The 19,069-nt window shown below is 40.0% G+C and overlaps 1 protein-coding gene across 2 annotated transcripts; it reads left to right on the top strand.

Moving 5' to 3' along the window:
• The first annotated feature begins 7,678 nt into the window (after nt 1–7,678).
• On the top strand, nt 7,679–18,510 carry LOC103720105 (cucumisin-like). Of its 2 annotated transcripts, none has more exons than XM_008809666.3 (10): nt 7,679–10,328; nt 13,279–13,370; nt 15,419–15,510; nt 15,633–15,870; nt 15,984–16,494; nt 16,617–16,699; nt 16,812–17,024; nt 17,125–17,236; nt 17,346–17,559; nt 17,882–18,510. In XM_008809666.3, the coding sequence occupies exons 2-10, from the start codon at nt 13,294–13,296 to the stop codon at nt 18,427–18,429; spliced, it is 2,088 nt and encodes a 695-aa protein (XP_008807888.2). In that variant the 5' UTR covers nt 7,679–10,328; nt 13,279–13,293; the 3' UTR covers nt 18,430–18,510. The 2 variants fall into 2 exon arrangements, with proteins under 2 accessions (XP_008807888.2, XP_038990453.1); XM_039134525.1 differs by lacking the exon at nt 7,679–10,328 and adding an exon at nt 12,415–13,148.
• Nucleotides 18,511–19,069: the final 559 nt, after the last annotated feature.

Below are 19,069 nucleotides of genomic sequence, written 5' to 3'. Positions count from 1 at the left end.
TATCTCAATACATACAACAATACTACCTGTCAGAGCAACAATTACATAATCTGTCACATAATGAACCTGGACAATATATATCAATACATCATCTCAGGCATATAACTCATCTACACACACATATATATATATACCTGCTTCCTAATCCATCCATGGTCAAACCCATATCCACAACAGGATCTATGACTGTAACTATGCACTATATACAATAGAAGGTTTATAATACACCAACAGGTATAAACCTCTATCTACATTATATTATACTATACTATGGAGCGGCACAGCTAGCAGGCAACCACTAATCCTGCTCCTCTCTATACAATACCTGCCCTGCAATCAAAAACACCAAACTGGGGAGTGAGTATATAAATACTCAGTGAGTGGAGTAGAGAGTACTATGCACATGAGACCAGATATAATCATGACTCGAGGTAAAATCTCAAGATAAATAACAAGATGAACATGAACTCAACATAGAGAATATGGAGTAAATCATCGCAATCTCAATCAACTCATCCGGAGCATATATAGAATAATCAAAGAAGTATGTATGATAACATGAATATGCTCAACAGGTTATAGTACTGAATCATATAAATAAGGTGTCAATAGGCTGAATCATCAACAAGACAGCTATCGGGAGGTGGGTTTTACGCCCCAGGCGAACCAGCAACAACTTCCTACTGCCATATGCATACATCGAATATGACACCACACCAATATGTAAATCATCACTAGACAGCTGTCGGGAGGTGGATTTTACGCCCCAGGCGAACCAGCAACAACTCCCTACTGTCACATGCATATGCAGGATAAGACACCATACTAATCATGTAAATGCTGGCCAGTATCCAGAACAGAAATCCATCTCACATCTACATACTAAACGGCACCTCGCGGGAATTCTACATCCGCGGAAAGCCATACTGCACCTCGCGGGGTTTTACTATGCCCGGCGGCAAGCAGAATATAAGTCGTAGGACCGGCCGATCCTACGCCTAGGGCCGTGTCCCCCCTAGGAAGGGACTGGGCTCCGCCCACCCAGAAGGCTACTATGTGCACAAAGGCCGATGTTCAACCCCATCGACTATAGGTGTCCTGCAGATACTGCCAAGCCATGCATAAATGCCATAATGCACCCTCCCAATACTCTACTAAAAAGGAGCATAATCAAGACTACCACTCACTCGGCCACAACCCAATTATAACTAACATCAGGGTTGGGAGTGAGGAATCACGGGAGTACAATGCAACTCAATATACCATGAGAAGGGCTCTACAAGTCTTTGAAATAGAGGAAATGAAATCAATTTACAAAAGAAGTCATTTCACAATTCAGATCCAATTTAATTACTCATAAAGGAGTATAATCAAAGCTACTACTCACAAGTCTTTGAAATAGAGGAAATGAAATCAATTTACAAAAGAAGTTATTTCACAATTCGGAATCAATTTGGTTACTCATCAACCCCTCGTAATTCCTCTCAATGTTCCCTCAAATGCATGTACAGGATAATCAAGCATGGAGAATCAAGATTATAGAGGAATCTACTACAATATCAATCAATATGCTCAAGTGGAATCAATTCACACTTGGCGACATTTATGAAAATGAATTAAGAATGCTCATGGTGCAAAGTACATGACTCCCACTCACCTGCCAATCCGGCACGGCCCTGATACGCCTCCAAAAATCTACAGCTGGTAGTGGGGAACTTCTTCCTCTTGTTCCCTAGCTTCTTGCCCAACTGATACATGCATTTACAATATATTTAGTTTTGTATTAAGGGCTATAATCTACGTGCCAATTATAATATAGGAAACTTTAATTGATTCAACTCCTCCGTTTCCTAAATCTTTTCTTTTCTTTCTTCTTTTTCTTTTTAATAAATTAACTCACTATTTATGTGTATTAGGGACTCCTTTGCATGAGTACAAGGTTCCTTTTAGCTTGATCTAGGCTTAATACTCTATTATAGCATGAAATCCCTTATTTTCCACCCGGATGAACAGTAACCCGGACTGACAGTGGGTTACTTCATCCCGGTTTTGATCCACTTTCGGGACTCCAAATTTGATGAAATTTTTACCTAACATTCTACACTCATAGGGAATTCCAAAAAGGTAACATGCATCACCATCGGAGGCCGATTGACCCCCGAAATAATTTGCCGAAGTTGGGACTTTGACACAGTTTTTCCGTAGTGCCGGAAAAATTTGTCGAAATCTGATTCTTCCTCTTTTAACCACCTCTACAATCCTTATCCGACCCCTCTAGACTACATCCACCCTTTGTATAGCCTAATATCATCAAAAGACTAGATAGAGATGGATATTTACCCTTTTTCTTTTTGAAAATCGAGGTCCTTGCGTAGAGGAGAAGGAGATCTACACTTTTTCCTTCAGCTGGCAGCGCAACCGAGATCCCTTTCCTCCTCGAATCCCCTTCCTCTTCTTCTTTCTTCTTCTTCTTCTTCTCTTTTTCTTTCTTTCTTTCCTCTCTGTTTCACGCCTGAGACTCCCCTCTCTGTCTCTCGGTTTCATTCCAAAAGCCAGCTCAAACCCTCCAATTAAATCACATCAAGGCACTATTCATCCTTTGTTTAATATTATTAAATTCCTATTTTACCCCTAACACTTCAACATATCTACCATTATGCCATTAACTTTTGATTCCTTCCTATTTTACCCTTACCACTTCAACGCATCTACAACTATGCCATTATCTTTTGATTCCTTCCAATTTTACCCCTTATATCAATTTTAAAGGACTATTCTATCCTTTTTTTATATTAAAAAAAATATTTTGGGGTTATTACATCCTCCCCCCTTATATAAAATTCGTCCTCGAATTTAAAAGAGTAAATTACCTGATTACTCAAAGGGGTGAATGTATCTGCTCTTCATATTCTGCTCGGTGTGGTATTGGGAATCAAATAAATTGGGAGTGTTTTACCTTCTATCTCTATCACATAGGTAGGATATACATACTTCGCTTCTATACTATCCCCTACAGGTGTACTAATAGCTAAGGGGATATGCATTAATATCTTATCCTTAGCTAACTTTTTAGCAAAATAAGGGGACACAAATGAATGGGTAGCTCCACAATCAAATAACACTCTAGCTTTAATCTTATCAATGAGGAGCATACCTGTCACAGCTGCATTCGATGCCTGTGCTTCCTGTGGATTTACCGTGAACACCCTTCCTTGCCCTCTGCCTGCTGGAGCTAACAGCTGAGACTGAGATGGTCCAACACTCTGCTGTGACGCTGGTGTCTGACCTCTGCCTCTGCCTACAGGCCCCCTATTACTAGGCCTGTCCATCTGCACAGAAGGGTAGGATGTTAAAGGCACAAACTGCTGGGTGGCACCCTGCGGGCATTCTCTGGCAAAATGACCCGGCTGTCCACATCTGTAGCACACTCCCTGACCCATTCTGCATCTGCCAGGGTGCTGCTTCCCACATATGCCACATACTGGCCATGATTGGAACCTAGATTCAGTTCTGGCCATAGTGACTGGAGGACGAGGTACTGATGGTAGAAAAGTATCTTGTGATTGACCTCTTTCCCTCCATTTCCTCTTACGTGGGGTAGGTGGAGCTGAGCGTACAGACTGCACCGTCGGGCCCTCCGGGAGATCTACTCCCTCAGATCTACCTCTACTGCTTTGCTCCTTCCCCACACTCATTTTTCTCTGTTCTCTTTCAGCTCTTTCCTCTTTGTTTCTGGTCTCCCACTGTTTTGCTTTATCAATCAGCCTAGACAACGTGGGGACCTCTACTGCCAATACTGCATTATAAAGCGGGAAAATCAGACCCCGCCTGAATCTTTCTATCCTGGCAGCTTCAGTGGGGATGATGTAAGGAGCATACTTCCCCAATCTAGTGAACTCACGAGCGTACTCAGATACGCTCATTCCGGGCATCTGCTTCAGTCTCTCAAACTGAAGAGCCCGATTCTGCCTCTCAGTCGGAGACAAAAACTCATCCTTCACTGCTTGCCCGAACTCTTTCCAGGTTGGAGGATTCCTACTGTACAATCTGTCCTCCACTTGTCTCTGGTACCAGTCCCAGGCATCTTCCTTCATTGTAAGCCCTACAAGTTCTATAGCTCTTGCATCAGAACAGGGCAGTCTCCGTATCATCTTTTCAGTCTCCTCCAAGAATCTCTGAGGATCTTCACCTTCTTCCCCCTTAAACTCTGGGGTTCTAAGCCTCAGAAATTCCTATACAGTAATCCCCTCATCATCTAGAGCTCGCCTGGCCAAACTTCTTGGCACAGGTACAGGAGGTGAGATGGATACTACTGACGGGGCAGGAGGTTTCCCCCGAGCAATCTGCTCTCTCAGAGCCTGATTCTCCGCCAGTAACTGTTCCATCAATGCATCTCTACTTCCTACCTCTCCTTGATCATTAACCCTCCATCTATCAGCAGGAGGAGATTTTTCTCTTTGGGGCTCGACATGTGCAGAACCCGCATCCAATGCTATATCTGGCTCCATCCTCCTTCCAGGACGAGCAAGTCCTCTCCTTGGAGGTATTCTTTATATGTCTCTAAAAGAGTCAAAAAGAAAGGGCGGTCGTTACACACTGAGTCATAATATATTTTACTGAATTATAAATGACTCATCAATTAATATACAGAAAAATCCTATGCTCCATAGTATAATCCTATACTTAATCCTGACTCACCCTATTGCTCTGACAGGACTCTTCTTAACCTTTGCTCTGATACCACCTCTTGTCACGACCCCCGCCCCGTTCCCGGCGGGCCGCCGCGACGGTCCTAGGGTGCGGGTAGGCATAAGGCCACCAGCTACCACGTAGAACCCTACTACCTATCAATCATCAATAAATCTTGAAAAATTTGGCATGATACATGCACAAAATGATCACTTTTTCTATAGTGACCTGTCAGGATTATCTCAATACATACAACAACACTACCTGTCAGAGCAACAATCACATAATCTGTCACATAATGAACCTGGACAATATATATCAATACATCATCTCAGGCATATAACTCATCTAAACACATATATATATATACCTGTTTCCTAATCCATCCATGGTCAAACCCATATCCACAACAGGATCTATGACTATAACTATGCACTATATACAATAGAAGGTTTATAATACACCAACAGGTATAAACCTCTATCTACATTATATTATACTATACTATGGAGCGGCACAGCTAGCAGGCAACCACTAATCCTGCTCCTCTCTATACAATACCTGCCCTGCAATTAAAAACACCAAACTGGGGAGTGAGTATATAAATACTCAGTGAGTGGAGTAGAGAGTACTATGCACATGAGACCAGATATAATCATGACTCGAGGTAAAATCTCAAGATCAATAACAAGATGAACATGAACTCAACATAGAGAATATGGAGTAAATCATCGCAATCTCAATCAACTCATCCGGAGCATATATAGAATAATCAAAGAAGTATGTATGATAACATGAATACACTCAACAGGTTATAGTACTGAATCATATAAATCAGGTGTCAATAGGCTGAATCATCAACAAGACAGCTATCGGGAGGTGGGTTTTACGCCCCAGGCGAACCAGCGACAACTCCCTACTGCCATATGCATACATCGAATATGACACCACACCAATATGTAAATCATCACTAGACAGCTGTTGGGAGGTGGATTTTACGCCCCAGGCGAACCAGCAACAACTCCCTACTGTCACATGCATATGCAGGATAAGACACCATGCTAATCATGTAAATGCTGGCCAGTATCCAGAACAGAAATCCATCTCACATCTACATACTAAACGGCACCTCGCGGGAATTCTACATCCGCGGAAAGCCATACTGCACCTCGCGGGGTCTTACTATGCCCGGCGGCAAGCAGAATATAAGTCGTAGGACCGGCCGATCCTACGCCTAGGGCCGTGTCCCCCCTAGGAAGGGACTGGGCTCCGCCCACCCAGAAGGCTACTATGTGCACAAAGGCCGATGTTCAACCCCATCGACTATAGGTGTCCTGCAGATACTGCCAAGCCATGCATAAATGCCATAATGCACCCTCCCAATACTCTACTAAAAAGGAGCATAATCAAGACTACCACTCACTCGGCCACGACCCAATTATAACTAACATCAGGGTTGGGAGTGAGGAATCACGGGAGTACAATGCAACTCAATATACCATGAGAAGGGCTCTACAAGTCTTTTTTTTGGTGAAAATGCTCTACAAGTCTTTGAAATAGAGGAAATGAAATCAATTTACAAAAGAAGTCATTTCACAATTCAGATCCAATTTAATTACTCATAAAGGAGTATAATCAAAGCTACTACTCACAAGTCTTTGAAATAGAGGAAATGAAATCAATTTACAAAAGAAGTTATTTCACAATTCGGAATCAATTTGGTTACTCATCAACCCCTCGTAATTCCTCTCAATGTTCCCTCAAATGCATGTACAGGATAATCAAGCATGGAGAATCAAGATTATAGAGGAATCTACTACAATATCAATCAATATGCTCAAGTGGAATCAATTCACACTTGGCGACATTTATGAAAATGAATTAAGAATGCTCATGGTGCAAAGTACATGACTCCCACTCACCTGCCAATCCGGCACGGCCCTGATACGCCTCCAAAAATCTACAGCTGGTAGTGGGGAACTTCTTCCTCTTGTTCCCTAGCTTCTTGCCCAACTGATACATGCATTTACAATATATTTAGTTTTGTATTAAGGGCTATAATCTACGTGCCAATTATAATATAGGAAACTTTAATTGATTCAACTCCCCCGTTCCCTAAATCTTTTCTTTTCTTTCTTCTTTTTCTTTTTAATAAATTAACTCACTATTTATGTGTATTAGGGACTCCTTTGCATGAGTACAAGGTCCCTTTTAGCTTGATCTAGGCTTAATACTCTATTATAGCATGAAATCCCTTATTTTCCACCCGGATGAACAGTAACCCGGACTGACAGTGGGTTACTTCATCCCGGTTTTGATCCACTTTCGGGACTCCAAATTTGATGAAATTTTTACCTAACATTCTACACTCATAGGGAATTCCAAAAAGGTAACATGCATCACCATCGGAGGCCGATTGACCCCCGAAATAATTTGCCGAAGTTGGGACTTCGACACAGTTTTTCCGTAGTGCCGGAAAAATTTGTCGAAATCCGATTCTTCCTCTTTTAACCACCTCTACAATCCTTATCCGACCCCTCTAGACTACATCCACCCTTTGTATAGCCTAATATCATCAAAAGACTAGATAGAGATGGATATTTACCCTTTTTCTTTTTGGAAATCGAGGTCCTTGCGTAGAGGAGAAGGAGATCTACACTTTTTCCTTCAGCTGGCAGCGCAACCGAGATCCCTTTCCTCCTCGAATCCCCTTCCTCTTCTTCTTTCTTCTTCTTCTTCTCTTTTTCTTTCTTTCTTTCCTCTCTGTTTCACGCCTGAGACTCCCCTCTCTGTCTCTCGGTTTCATTCCAAAAGCCAGCTCAAACCCTCCAATTAAATCACATCAAGGCACTATTCATCCTTTGTTTAATATTATTAAATTTCTATTTTACCCCTAACACTTCAACATATCTACCATTATGCCATTAACTTTTGATTCCTTCCCATTTTACCCTTACCACTTCAACGCATCTACAACTATGCCATTATCTTTTGATTCCTTCCAATTTTACCCCTTATATCAATTTTAAAGGACTATTCTATCCTTTTTTTTATATAAAAAAAATATTTTGGGGTTATTACAGGAAGCCAATGATCATTCTCCACGAATTCGGAGCGAGCTGCGCAGGTATGAGGCGTTAAGTCGCCGGAAGCTCGTTCATGAATCCGTGAAGAGGGAACCTCAGCCCGGCTCAGAGCGTCTCCACATACGCCCCGATCCGACCTCGTGGAGGGTCGGTGACTCGAGCCTCGGGCCCCGGGAGTTCAAGAATAAACTCACGCAGGTAGAATAACTGGGCCCGAACCAAGCCCAGCTCCTCTTCAGTCAGACTCGAGCTGATACCACCCGGACCGTGGTCCAGCTCGAGCTTGGCCTCCTCCACATATGAAGAAGCCCGAGCTCAGAACGGACCCATGCCGGGCTCAGGAGCTCTTGCAGGAGAACCCATTGCATTTGACATCAAGGGCTCCGCTTTACTCAGAAAATCAAGAAAAGAGGACGAGAAGACGAAGAAAAAGATGGAAAAAAGTGAACACCCTCCTAGCGACCGAGAAGGAAAAGACACCTACCTAAGATGTCACCAGAAAGGATAGCTGGAAAAAAAGAGAGACCGCCTGGAATCGAAGATGAAGGACAAGAGTCCGCTGCAAAACTCGCCGGAAAGCACCAAGAATACTCGAAGAACTTGAGGGCGACGGCAGGGAGGAAGAAGAATGAGAGTGATGGAGGACAAATGGAGGCCCTAAGACATCCCCAAGCCCTTATATAGCCTACCTCAACGGCTCTGATCGGCCTGCCCGGACGGCCGAGCAGCCATATCACGCCACGTGGCAAGCCCAGAAGTTTCCTCAGCAGATCTTCCTGTATCGCGGTGCTAAAGGCCGGTCATCATGATGGCCGTCTCGGGGAGCGGGGCATTGATGATTGACCCCTCGCGTACCGTCAGATAACGCCTCGGAAGGGAGCGCGCACGCAACGCATTGAAGAGCTCTCTTAACCACTTCCGTTAACAGCTCGAACCACTCAAGCTTGACTCGGGAAGCTCGACCTGAAGCCGATTAGCTCCAAAGATAAGAAAGATGCATCCCACACGGCACATACACCTTCACGGACATGTGGCTGTAGCACAGAACGATCCACAGCTCAGTTACTTCCTTCGCTCGAGCCAAAGAACGACTCGAACTCGGAAGTCGGAGGGCAAATGATGGGAGGCAAAATGGATCGTCCTACTCTGGCATGAAGTCACCCAACGGCCTAAACCGGCCCTCCGAGGCCCTCCGCTGGCGGCGGAGGCCTCTCCTTCTCCCTCCCCTGCTCGTTCTCTCTTTCACCTCGTCTTCTCCGACTTCGGCTCTCGGTACGGGCCCGGTACCAAGAACGATGAACCAGTCCGGTAGGCCACCGGTACGCCTACTGGTACCGGTTCGGAATACCTTGTTCTTAATTCATAATTTCATATTTACTAGCAGCAACATGCTGCTTAAGTCATGGGCATGCTCCTACATTAATTAACGTAAAAGTTACTAAATACTATGCAATGGACATGTTAAATAACAATCATCACATATATCAGGAGTGGAGAAAAAAACATTAAATTTCAAACTCGAAAGGGATCTTTGTAATTCTTGAAGAATGAGGGGCAAAAGAATCTCATGGTTGTATTTATTTAAGGATAATATAATAATATCCAGTTTTACCCAAAAAAGAAAAGAATGAGGGGTAAAAGGATTGATCGAGAAATCTAGCCCTTTGGTGCTTATATCAAAATTTGTTTATTATTCTAAGAGAATTAAACTGCTTTAGTTTTATCATATTTCAACAATGGTTGCTGAAAAAAGTACATATGAAATAGTGATCATTGTCAAGTTTCAACATCAAAGCTTGATGAATATGCCCAGTGTTGCAAAATGAACTGATGAACCTGCATATCCACTGCAGAAGCGTAAGTCAAGCAATTCATTTCCATAACAATTAGGCCTGGTGAAAAGATTCTGGAGACATTTATTGGAACGTGAGGTTGTCTCACCTTCTAAAATGAAATTTTTATTTTTGATTCTCAAACATTCGAGGGTTCTCTTCTGCATCAAAACAAATCATCTTTTTTCAGGGTTTAGATGGTGATATATTATGGGTTTCCATATCAAATAACCACTTAAATTCACTAGCTCTCTGCCCATTTAAGTTTGTTGGAAAGGTATGCTTCAATTTTGTTCAAATCATATTTCAAGCATAAAGCACGCTCGATTGTATTGTCAGTTGAGCATGCCTACTTTTGACCATGTTTTCTATGAATTTATTATTTTGCTATTATAGGGTCATTTTAGATGAATTTGTCACTGTTGGCGGTGTTCCATTTTCAGAGGTTCATATTTTTCTTAATGTATCTATTGGCAAATCTTTTTTTACTGTTCCTTGTTTATCTAATTTTGTTCTTTCTTTTGTAATATCACTTGACACCATGGAGAGCAAGATAAGGCCAAATATTTTCTTTGCAGGAGAGGTAATATTTGGGCCTGTTTAGAATTATTTGTGCAAGTGCGTCACACGAAGTGTATTTTTGGCAGGTACTAAATATTGATGGACTTATTTTTGGCTGGTACTAAATATTGATGGACTTACTGGTGGATCCAACTTTCAGGTATTGCATATGCTAATAGATAGTCTCACCTTATTTGGCATATCGCAAAACCATTATGAACTAGATAACAGATATTAAAAGTAAGTTGTAGTTGCATATATGTAACATAACTAAAATCACTTGAAAGTTTGATAGCTTCATTGTTCTTAGAAGTATGGACTGAATGTAGTTCTTTATTTTTATGAGACATTGTGGATAGTATTATTATACATTGTAGCTTTGTTCCATTGATTGCATTATTTTGTTATATTATATTGCAATGAATTTATTGAGCTTTTGCAAGTTTCAACGCTTGCTCTTTTATAAACTAGGTGTCAATGGTAGACATTATCTTAAGGCCAAGGTTCAAAATTACCTTCTGTTTCGTTCTTATGAGTTCCAGTCTCAATGGTTCTATTGGTTTCATTTGAAATGTGAATCAAAAAATAAAATATAAAAACTAGTGCAAAATAAAGTAAATAAAGAACAATAACTTAGACATTGTTTGAGAATATATTTTTTTCTGCGACCTTAAATGTGATCTTTTGTAGTTTTGCATTGAAACAATCAAAAAAACATATTTTGAAAATAAATGTTCAGAAAGTCATGTTTAGAGTGTAGAATATTATTTACAGTCTAACTCATTATAGCAGAAATGTCTATAAGATTTGAGCCCGAGTATAGGAAAAGCTACATCAAATATTTACTTCTCTGAATTTGCTTGCATCCTCTGAACTTGCAGAATTTCAACTAGTCTAGAGAAAATGCTCAATAACATTGAAAGTATGAATAAATGCAAACGATTAGAATTAAAAACCGATATCTGTTTAAATTGGCTTCTAGTTAGTTCCCTGGTTTTGGTTTGGTTGGGACCAGAAACCGAAACTCTTTATTTCAATTTCAGAATTTTGGATAGAACTTCTATGTTATTGATTTTTTGTTATAGTTCTAGGGATGTTTTGTTTTGATATAAGTACGTAGGTCATCTCTGTATCCAGATGTGTCCATATTGTCAACCTTTTTCAATGGTATCAAAGCCAATGACAGATTCACTGTCATTTGAATTCAGTTTGCTTGGTGCCTACAGCATTTGGAATAACTGACAAACTCCAAATTAAAAAATAATTTGGCTAGGAATTTCTTGAAATTGCTAAGATTTTTTTCTTGTGTTTTTTTATTTGCAAGCGCCATGTTATTAAGAAGCATGCTTACTGAAGTGTCAGAAAAGAAAAATGCATGACTATATCACTAATTAGAGCATTTTTAAACAACTTGAATATTGTGTCTGATGCAGGATAACCGTAGGGAACCTAATAATTAATGCCACTCTAATATGTTAAACCCTAACCCAAACTTATTCGAACTTAAATGCTAAAGAACCTAATAATTTTTGACCCCAACACAATTCGTAGGTCTATCTGGTTATGACAGGTTGGTTATATATCAACCATTTGCAACTCTAATGCCATTTGATAGGCCAAAAAACATATATAGATGTTTAGCAAAAAATTAACATACGAGCAATATTTTTCTCATTTCTCTTTTGTCATAGTTGTTGGATCACGTTAATGATACATCATGAGAAAAGCTACTGTGTTTGAGTACACAACTAACCAAGATTCATGGTTTTATTTTGAAAAAAAATTATCAACATATCCTCTCGAATTGTTAGATAGAAGGCTTTAATAATGATGCTGTTTCATTATGATGAATCCCATCAAATTTATTTTATTTAAGAAAACAAATTCTTTGTTATATTCATTATATCAATTAAAATAGCTTTCATCCAAAAGAAATTTATGATGGTAGTTATTTGCCCACCCTATCTTTTAACATAATTTAGTTTGAACCATTATTGTCACAATGATTGTTATAGTAGCATGATAATTAAAATTAACGGACAATAACAAAAGAATAATAGCGTAAATTTTCAAACCACTACTCACAGAAGAAAATTATTTTCTCATCAGGTCGTACATACTAATTCAGTGGAGGGTGGTACAAAAATTTGAATAACTTTATAAAATATCAATTTTTTAGTGAATATTATAATATCAAATTATTCCATTATATAACTTCGATTATAATGGGATAGTGTATAGGTAACCATATAATTTAAATAGTTTCTATCATGTGCATAATGCAATGAGCAATCTATGAAATCATTATGTAATAATGGTTACAGTGTCATAACGACTGTTAATTCGTGGTCAAAATTATCCTCAGTTTTTTCCATTTTATGTTTAATTAAAATAAAGTATGGGATAGTATTGTTGATCACTTAAATGTCTCTTATATATTTAGAAAATTGTGAAGATCGATCAAAGCAAAAACAGCTGAAGTCGAGAGTGATTTTCCGATGTTGGGGATGCCACACTCCACTTGCATGTGCATGGCCCCTACAAGACATTGCATAGCATCTGTACACAATGCTGGCTAGTGTAGGGACATTTGTCAACCTTTTCACTTGTTTAGGTTAGATAAATGCGTGAAAGGGGAAAGCATACAGATGGGTAAAATAAATGCTGGCGAAGATATGCTTTCCATTTGTACCAAAAAAAGATTGCTTTCGATATACTACAAGGTTGCCACCTTTTGCGTTCTCCTTAAGCGATTTCCTTCCATTGACTATCTCTACCCTTTCAATCAATAAATATGGAGGAAACGGCCTAGTTTCCTAAATTATTCCTAAACAAGGACATCATAGCACAGAGGAATCACCTTCTTCTCAAAGCCTCTTGAAATATCATTCCCATGAGACCTGCTCAATGTCTTCTCCTTGCCCTTGCCTCCATCTATCTTTGGTCTTCTTCCACTCATGCTGTTGATCAAGTGAGACAGGTGAGAAGTCGGGCAAGAGCAGATCATTTCTTGGAGCTGCATGCAATTCCCACCCACCGTTTCTAGCCCCATTTCTATTATATGCAATGGAACATGAATATTTCAATCATATGGGATGATGCATATGCAGGTTTATATTGTTTATATGGGGGACCAGAATTTGGAGGATTATTCGGCTGAGACTCTACATCTCAATTTACTTGATCAAGTGCTCGAAAGCAGGTTTGTCTCTCATTATATTTATACTTTATAGAAGAAGGGGTTCAATTTACTTGAGCTCATGAGTCCATGAATTTTAATTTGATATTGCATGCATTCAAGTTTTTTCTTGTTCTCACAGAAGTTATTTATAGAAAATTATTCTGATTGCTTGTTAGAGCAAATATTAGAAAAAAAAAATCATGTTCAGTTATGTTCAAGGAATGCGGAACCGTTCCGAATTGGACAGTTCCGCCCAAGATTCGCTGTACCGGTCGGTACCAGTCGGTACCAAGCGTACCGTACCCGTACCGATGGATACCGGTATTGGTACACCAATGTCGGTACGGTCGGTACCGAGCGTACGGTACCGTACCGACACTCGGTACGCCTATACTAGTGCGGCACCGGTACGGGGTTCGGTACCGGTACGGCCAACCTTGTTCCGCCCGTTCTGAGCCGTACCGGATACGACTCCGGCATAGAAAACGGTCCGCCGCCGGAGACGGAGAAGAAGAAGAGAAAGAGAGAGCGAGCAGGGGAGGAAGGGAGGAGCGGCGGTAGACGCCGGCGGAGGGCCGCGTCCCCTGGTTCAAAACAGGGGATGTGACCGCAGCCTCCGCCGCCACCGCCGACCCTCCATGGCCCTCCGCCGGCGTCTGCTGCTGCTCCTTCTCCCTCCTCGTCCGTTCGCTCTCTTTTTCTCCTCCTTCTCTGGCTCCTGCGAGTTTTCTCTCTTGGTACGGGCCCGACACGATCCGTACGAACTCGTGTCGTTGGGCAACCAATACGGTACCCAGTACCGGCACAATAGACCTTGGTTATGTTACCTTCTTTTCTTTATTTATTTTCAGTCGATCCTTTCTTTTTTCCTTTTTTTCTTTCTTGTGACTCTACAAGAAAGTTAAACAATGCTGAAAAAATTGAAACAAAAAATACTGTCCATTATATCCCCTACACTTTTTAGGAGCATTGGGGATTATATCCCATAAATGGAAGGATTTTGTGATTCACTATATTTATGATCCCCACATTTTATAAATGCATTGAGCTAGCGTTAAATGCTATGAAACGTGGGGACCCCCATGCAGGGCGAAGATTTAGTGGGTTGGATATTATGAAATACAAGGTAAGAACCACCCGGCCACCTTAATAATAATCCACTATGTTAAAGTAAGGTTTTATTATGGTTATTAAAAGCTTATACATATTATAAAAGATACTCATTTGAATACATTTTGATATTTCATATTTTATAATTATTTATTTTAATAAAAATTCTATCCTTTTCCCTTGTATACAAAATGAAAAAGACTATCGATAGTATTTAATATAAAATTTTAATATTTTTATATCATATAATTTAATTTTTTTATAATTTTCAATATAGTTTTAATTTTAATACAAAATTTGGTCTGATCAATGATTAAGATTCTAGGCCAAATTGATATCTTGCATATTTATTTAGGATTAGAATTGAACTCATTATTAATGTATACTTGTAGATAGAATTTTTATTTTGTATTAGCAATTCAAAGAGTATTTTTGACTTAGGATAGTAAATACCAGTTACAAACTAATAAATGGGAATTTATTATAAGGGCTGGATAAAATGTTTTCTGGTGGTGTTTTTCAAAAAATCCAACTAAAATAATGTTGTGGATTCTATGATAAAGATGTGCCAGAAACTAATACTCTGGAATTTATCATAAATGGTGGGCCAAGTGTTTACTAAGGTTCTATGATAAAAGACGAGTTATAAACCAATGCCCGACGATTATCATAAATCCGAAGCAAAGTGTTATTTATCGATATGTTTTTTAAATATCGATAAAATAATGTTGCAGATGCTATGATTTCTTTTAGTGAGAAACAGAAGAAAAGGGTTCCACCTACTTCAAATTTTTAGTTCATTATTTTTTCAAATTGTACATGTATTTGCACATGCTTGTATACTACTCTCTTGCTCTCTCTCTCTTGCTCGTCGCGTTGCACTAGTGTTGAAATAAAAACATAGAAAATAAATGCTCGAACTGATCAAAATTCTACGAAATATGGTTGAAATGGTGCAGTTCAGCTCGTGAATGCTTGGTCTATAGCTATAAAAGGAGCTTTAATGGATTTGCTGCCAAACTTATGGATCAAGAGCGAAAAAAGCTAGCTGGTATTTTCTTTCAAACAATGCTTGGACTGTCTTAATTTGCAAATCCCGTTTTTGATAGATAATTATAACTCCAAGTAGATAAATCTGAATTATATGATTATATATTTTGGACAAACTTGTAGGCATGGGAGGGATAGTATCAGTGTTCCCCAGTAGAACCCTAAAGCTTCACACCACAAGATCATGGGACTTCTTAGGTTTCACCAAAACTGCAAGGAGAAATCTAGCATTGGAGAGGGATGTCATTGTTGGGATGTTTGACACAGGAATCTGGCCTGAAGCCAAATCTTTTAGCAATGAGGGGCTTGGTCCACCACCAAAAAGATGGAAAGGAGCCTGCCTAAATTTCACATGTAACAAGTACGCACTCCCTTATCAATTCCTCTCATCTTGTTGGAAGCTCTATCTAAATTAGAATCAGCTTTTTTTTTTCTTTTGAGAAACACTAACATGCACTATGCCCACCATGACAGTAAAATTATTGGAGCCCGTTACTACCATTCCTCAGTCTCTCCCCCGGGTGAGGAACTCTCAGCACGTGATTTCCAAGGCCACGGCAGCCACACTGCATCCACGGTGGCTGGGCATGCGGTGGGGAACGCGAGCCTGTACAACCTGGCAAGTGGGACTGCCAGAGGTGCAGTACCCTCGGCTAGGATTGCAGTGTACAAAATTTGTTGGGAAGATAGATGCAAAGGTCATGACATCTTGGCCGCCTTCGATGATGCAATAGCTGATGGTGTCGACATCATATCCATTTCTATTGGGTTTCGCTCTCCAGTTGCGTATTTCGAAGACCCCATAGCCATTGGCTCCTTCCATGCAATGAAGAAGGGGATTCTAACATCAGCATCAGCTGGTAATGAGGGTCCAGGTCGTGGTACCGCATCGAATGTCGCTCCGTGGATCCTGGTAGCTGCAGCTAGCACCATAGATCGGCATTTCATAGACAAATTGTTTCTAGGAAACAGTGAGACTATCGTGGTAAGTGCTGTTGGTTATTTAGCTTATGCTTTTTTTCCCTCCCTCCTTGAATAAAATCTGTTTCTTACCTCTAGATTATGTCCAATTACTTAATCTTGACATGGTTTGCTCCTTTTTGATAGGGAAGTTCTGTCAATACTTTCCCCACAGAGAAAAGGTTTTACCCACTACTCATTTCTCTTGGTGACGGCAATACGTCCGGAAGGTAATGCGGTCAGCGTAGATAACTCGTTTTCATGCTTACCGGACAACGGCCTATCTTCTCTTTATTCGATTTTCATTCAATCATTTTTCTTTTTCTTTTTTTTTTCTCACAGTTATTGTGACCTAGGGTCCCTAAATGAGAGTCAGGTGCGCGGCAAGATTATTCTGTGCCCAAGTACGGCTGATGGATCAGGACCTTTAAAAGCTGGCGCTAAGGGTATGGTGATGATTGATAAGATAGATGACGCATTCACATACCCTCTTCCAGCACTCGTTGTTCCTCTTAGCGAGCGCAAGAAGCTTATACATTATAGCAACAATGCCAGGTAATTTTATTTTCCTGCATTTTAAATGCAAAGCGATCGAAATGTTTGGGACATTCATGTGTCGTTGCATCTGAATCCCTTACAATGGGGATTGGATCAGGAAACCTGTGGCTAACATTCACAAAAGCGAAGAGGTATTGGATCCTAAAGCCCCTACTGTTGCTGCTTTCTCTTCTAGAGGGCCAAATAACATCACGAAGGACATTCTGAAGGTACATTTCAGAAGATACATAGAATGCAGATGATTTATGACATTCCACATTTATGTTAGGAACTAATTGTTAGAATGTACGATCATAATGGTGTTGGGAAATTTTGCAGCCTGATATAAGTGCTCCTGGAGTTGATATCTTGGCAGCATGGTCCCCTAAGGCCATGGTGTCAGATTCTAAGTTGGATACACGTTCGGTCAAGTACAACATTATATCTGGAACATCCATGGCTTGCCCTCACGTGACAGGCATTGCTGCATATGTTAGATCATTCCACCCAACATGGTCTCCAGCAGCCATCATGTCTGCTCTGATTACAACTGGTAATTGTTCTACCTTCTAGAAGTCTTTTATCTAAATTTTTTTCCTTAACCCCAAATTCAACCAAAATTGAAAAATTATGGATAAGATTTTTCAAGTAATCTAAGATACAAAACTGTCCTAACCTTGAGGTTTAAAAATCATGATTACTTCAGGCCAATCAGCTACCCCTTGGAGCTTCATGATCTTGTTTCTAGGGATCGATCTTTTACCTTTAACTATAAAAAATAAAACATGATTACTTAACAATCATAATAATCTATGTTCGATACTTTCATATAAATTAACTATATGCAATACTTTTTGTTTTGATTTGTCATGTAGCTTCACCAATGAATCCTTCCTACCATTCGGATGCTGAACTAGCTTATGGAGCTGGCCAGGTCAACCCAAGAAAGGCACGGAGTCCAGGTCTTGTGTATGATGCCACTGCAAGAGATTACGCAGAAGTGCTGTGCCATCAAGGCTACAATAAGTCGATGATTAGGCGCATAGCTGGAGATGAGATCACTTGTCCCAAGAATGCAAAAGGATCTGCAAGGGATCTGAACTACCCTTCAATGGCTGCCTACGTTCATACAGATAAAAGCTTTCGAGTGCAGTTTCCAAGGACGGTTACAAATGTTGGCCATTCAAACTCCAGATACACAGCAAGGATCAACTCCAGCTCCAAACTTAATGTTACAGTGAATCCCAAAGTGCTATCTTTTACTAAATTGTATGAGAAGCAAAAATTTGTTGTGACGGTTTCCGGGGGGCCACTCTCGTTTCGTTCGGTTGCCTCAGCTTCCATCATATGGTCTGATGGCAACCATCAAGTCAGGAGCCCAATATGTGTGCACACAGACTATAATCGAGCTTCCCATGTCTGAGGAATTTGTTTCCTTTTTTTTAAATTCAATAATGAGCGACTGATAGCTTAATTTTACTTCAGATTTCAGCTGCTTCTTCCATCTATTTCTTATAATTAACTTATGTGATGCATTAGCAAATGCAAGTAATGAGTATTTAAATTCGTTTTCTCAAAACAAGAAAAAGGAAGAAGAGTATTGGAATTTAGGTTTGGTGATTTGAGGTTAGGTAGTAGCACTTGATACACAAGACTCTTGATATGATCAAGCCCTTGCCACTGGATGCCTAACCGGCTTTGGATAAGTACGGCAAGTCGAATCCCAGCTTTGATTTCTTTTTTGAATGAAGTGCCCACTTAAATTTAAAATAATAGTGCATTCAGCAGGACCATAGCTTGTTGATCGTTGCTTGAGTTTCCTCCAAGAATATCCTTGTAATGTAGAGCCTCCTTGTATACTTTGTGTCCATTATTTTTATTTATATATTGCTACGTGTTGTAGTCAGGAAGGAAAGGAGGGAGATAAATAGGAAAAGAATTACCACCTTGGGAACAAGAACTTCTCTCACCCTCTAGAATCTAGATTGTTAAAAGTGGATATATTTTATCCATAAAATTTAAAAATTAGAAAATTTTTCTTTTCCTAGATCATGCTTCTTCCT

Source organism: Phoenix dactylifera, chromosome 16 (genome assembly GCF_009389715.1).
Source record: "Phoenix dactylifera cultivar Barhee BC4 chromosome 16, palm_55x_up_171113_PBpolish2nd_filt_p, whole genome shotgun sequence".
In the NCBI taxonomy this organism is placed as follows: domain Eukaryota; kingdom Viridiplantae; phylum Streptophyta; class Magnoliopsida; order Arecales; family Arecaceae; genus Phoenix; species Phoenix dactylifera.
Note: the sequence above shows the minus strand (reverse complement) of the source record. Positions and strands in the feature narration are given on the sequence as shown.

Bases quoted from the DNA above. Each gene is read 5' to 3' on its own strand.
- LOC103720105 (XM_039134525.1), top strand. From the start codon at position 13,062: ATGAGACCTGCTCAATGTCTTCTCCTTGCCCTTGCCTCCATCTATCTT. The intron at 13,149-13,278 runs GTGAGAAGTCGG...ATGCATATGCAG, and splicing joins CTGTTGATCAAGTGAGACAG to GTTTATATTGTTTATATGGG. The intron at 17,560-17,881 runs GTAATTGTTCTA...TTTGTCATGTAG, and splicing joins GTCTGCTCTGATTACAACTG to CTTCACCAATGAATCCTTCC.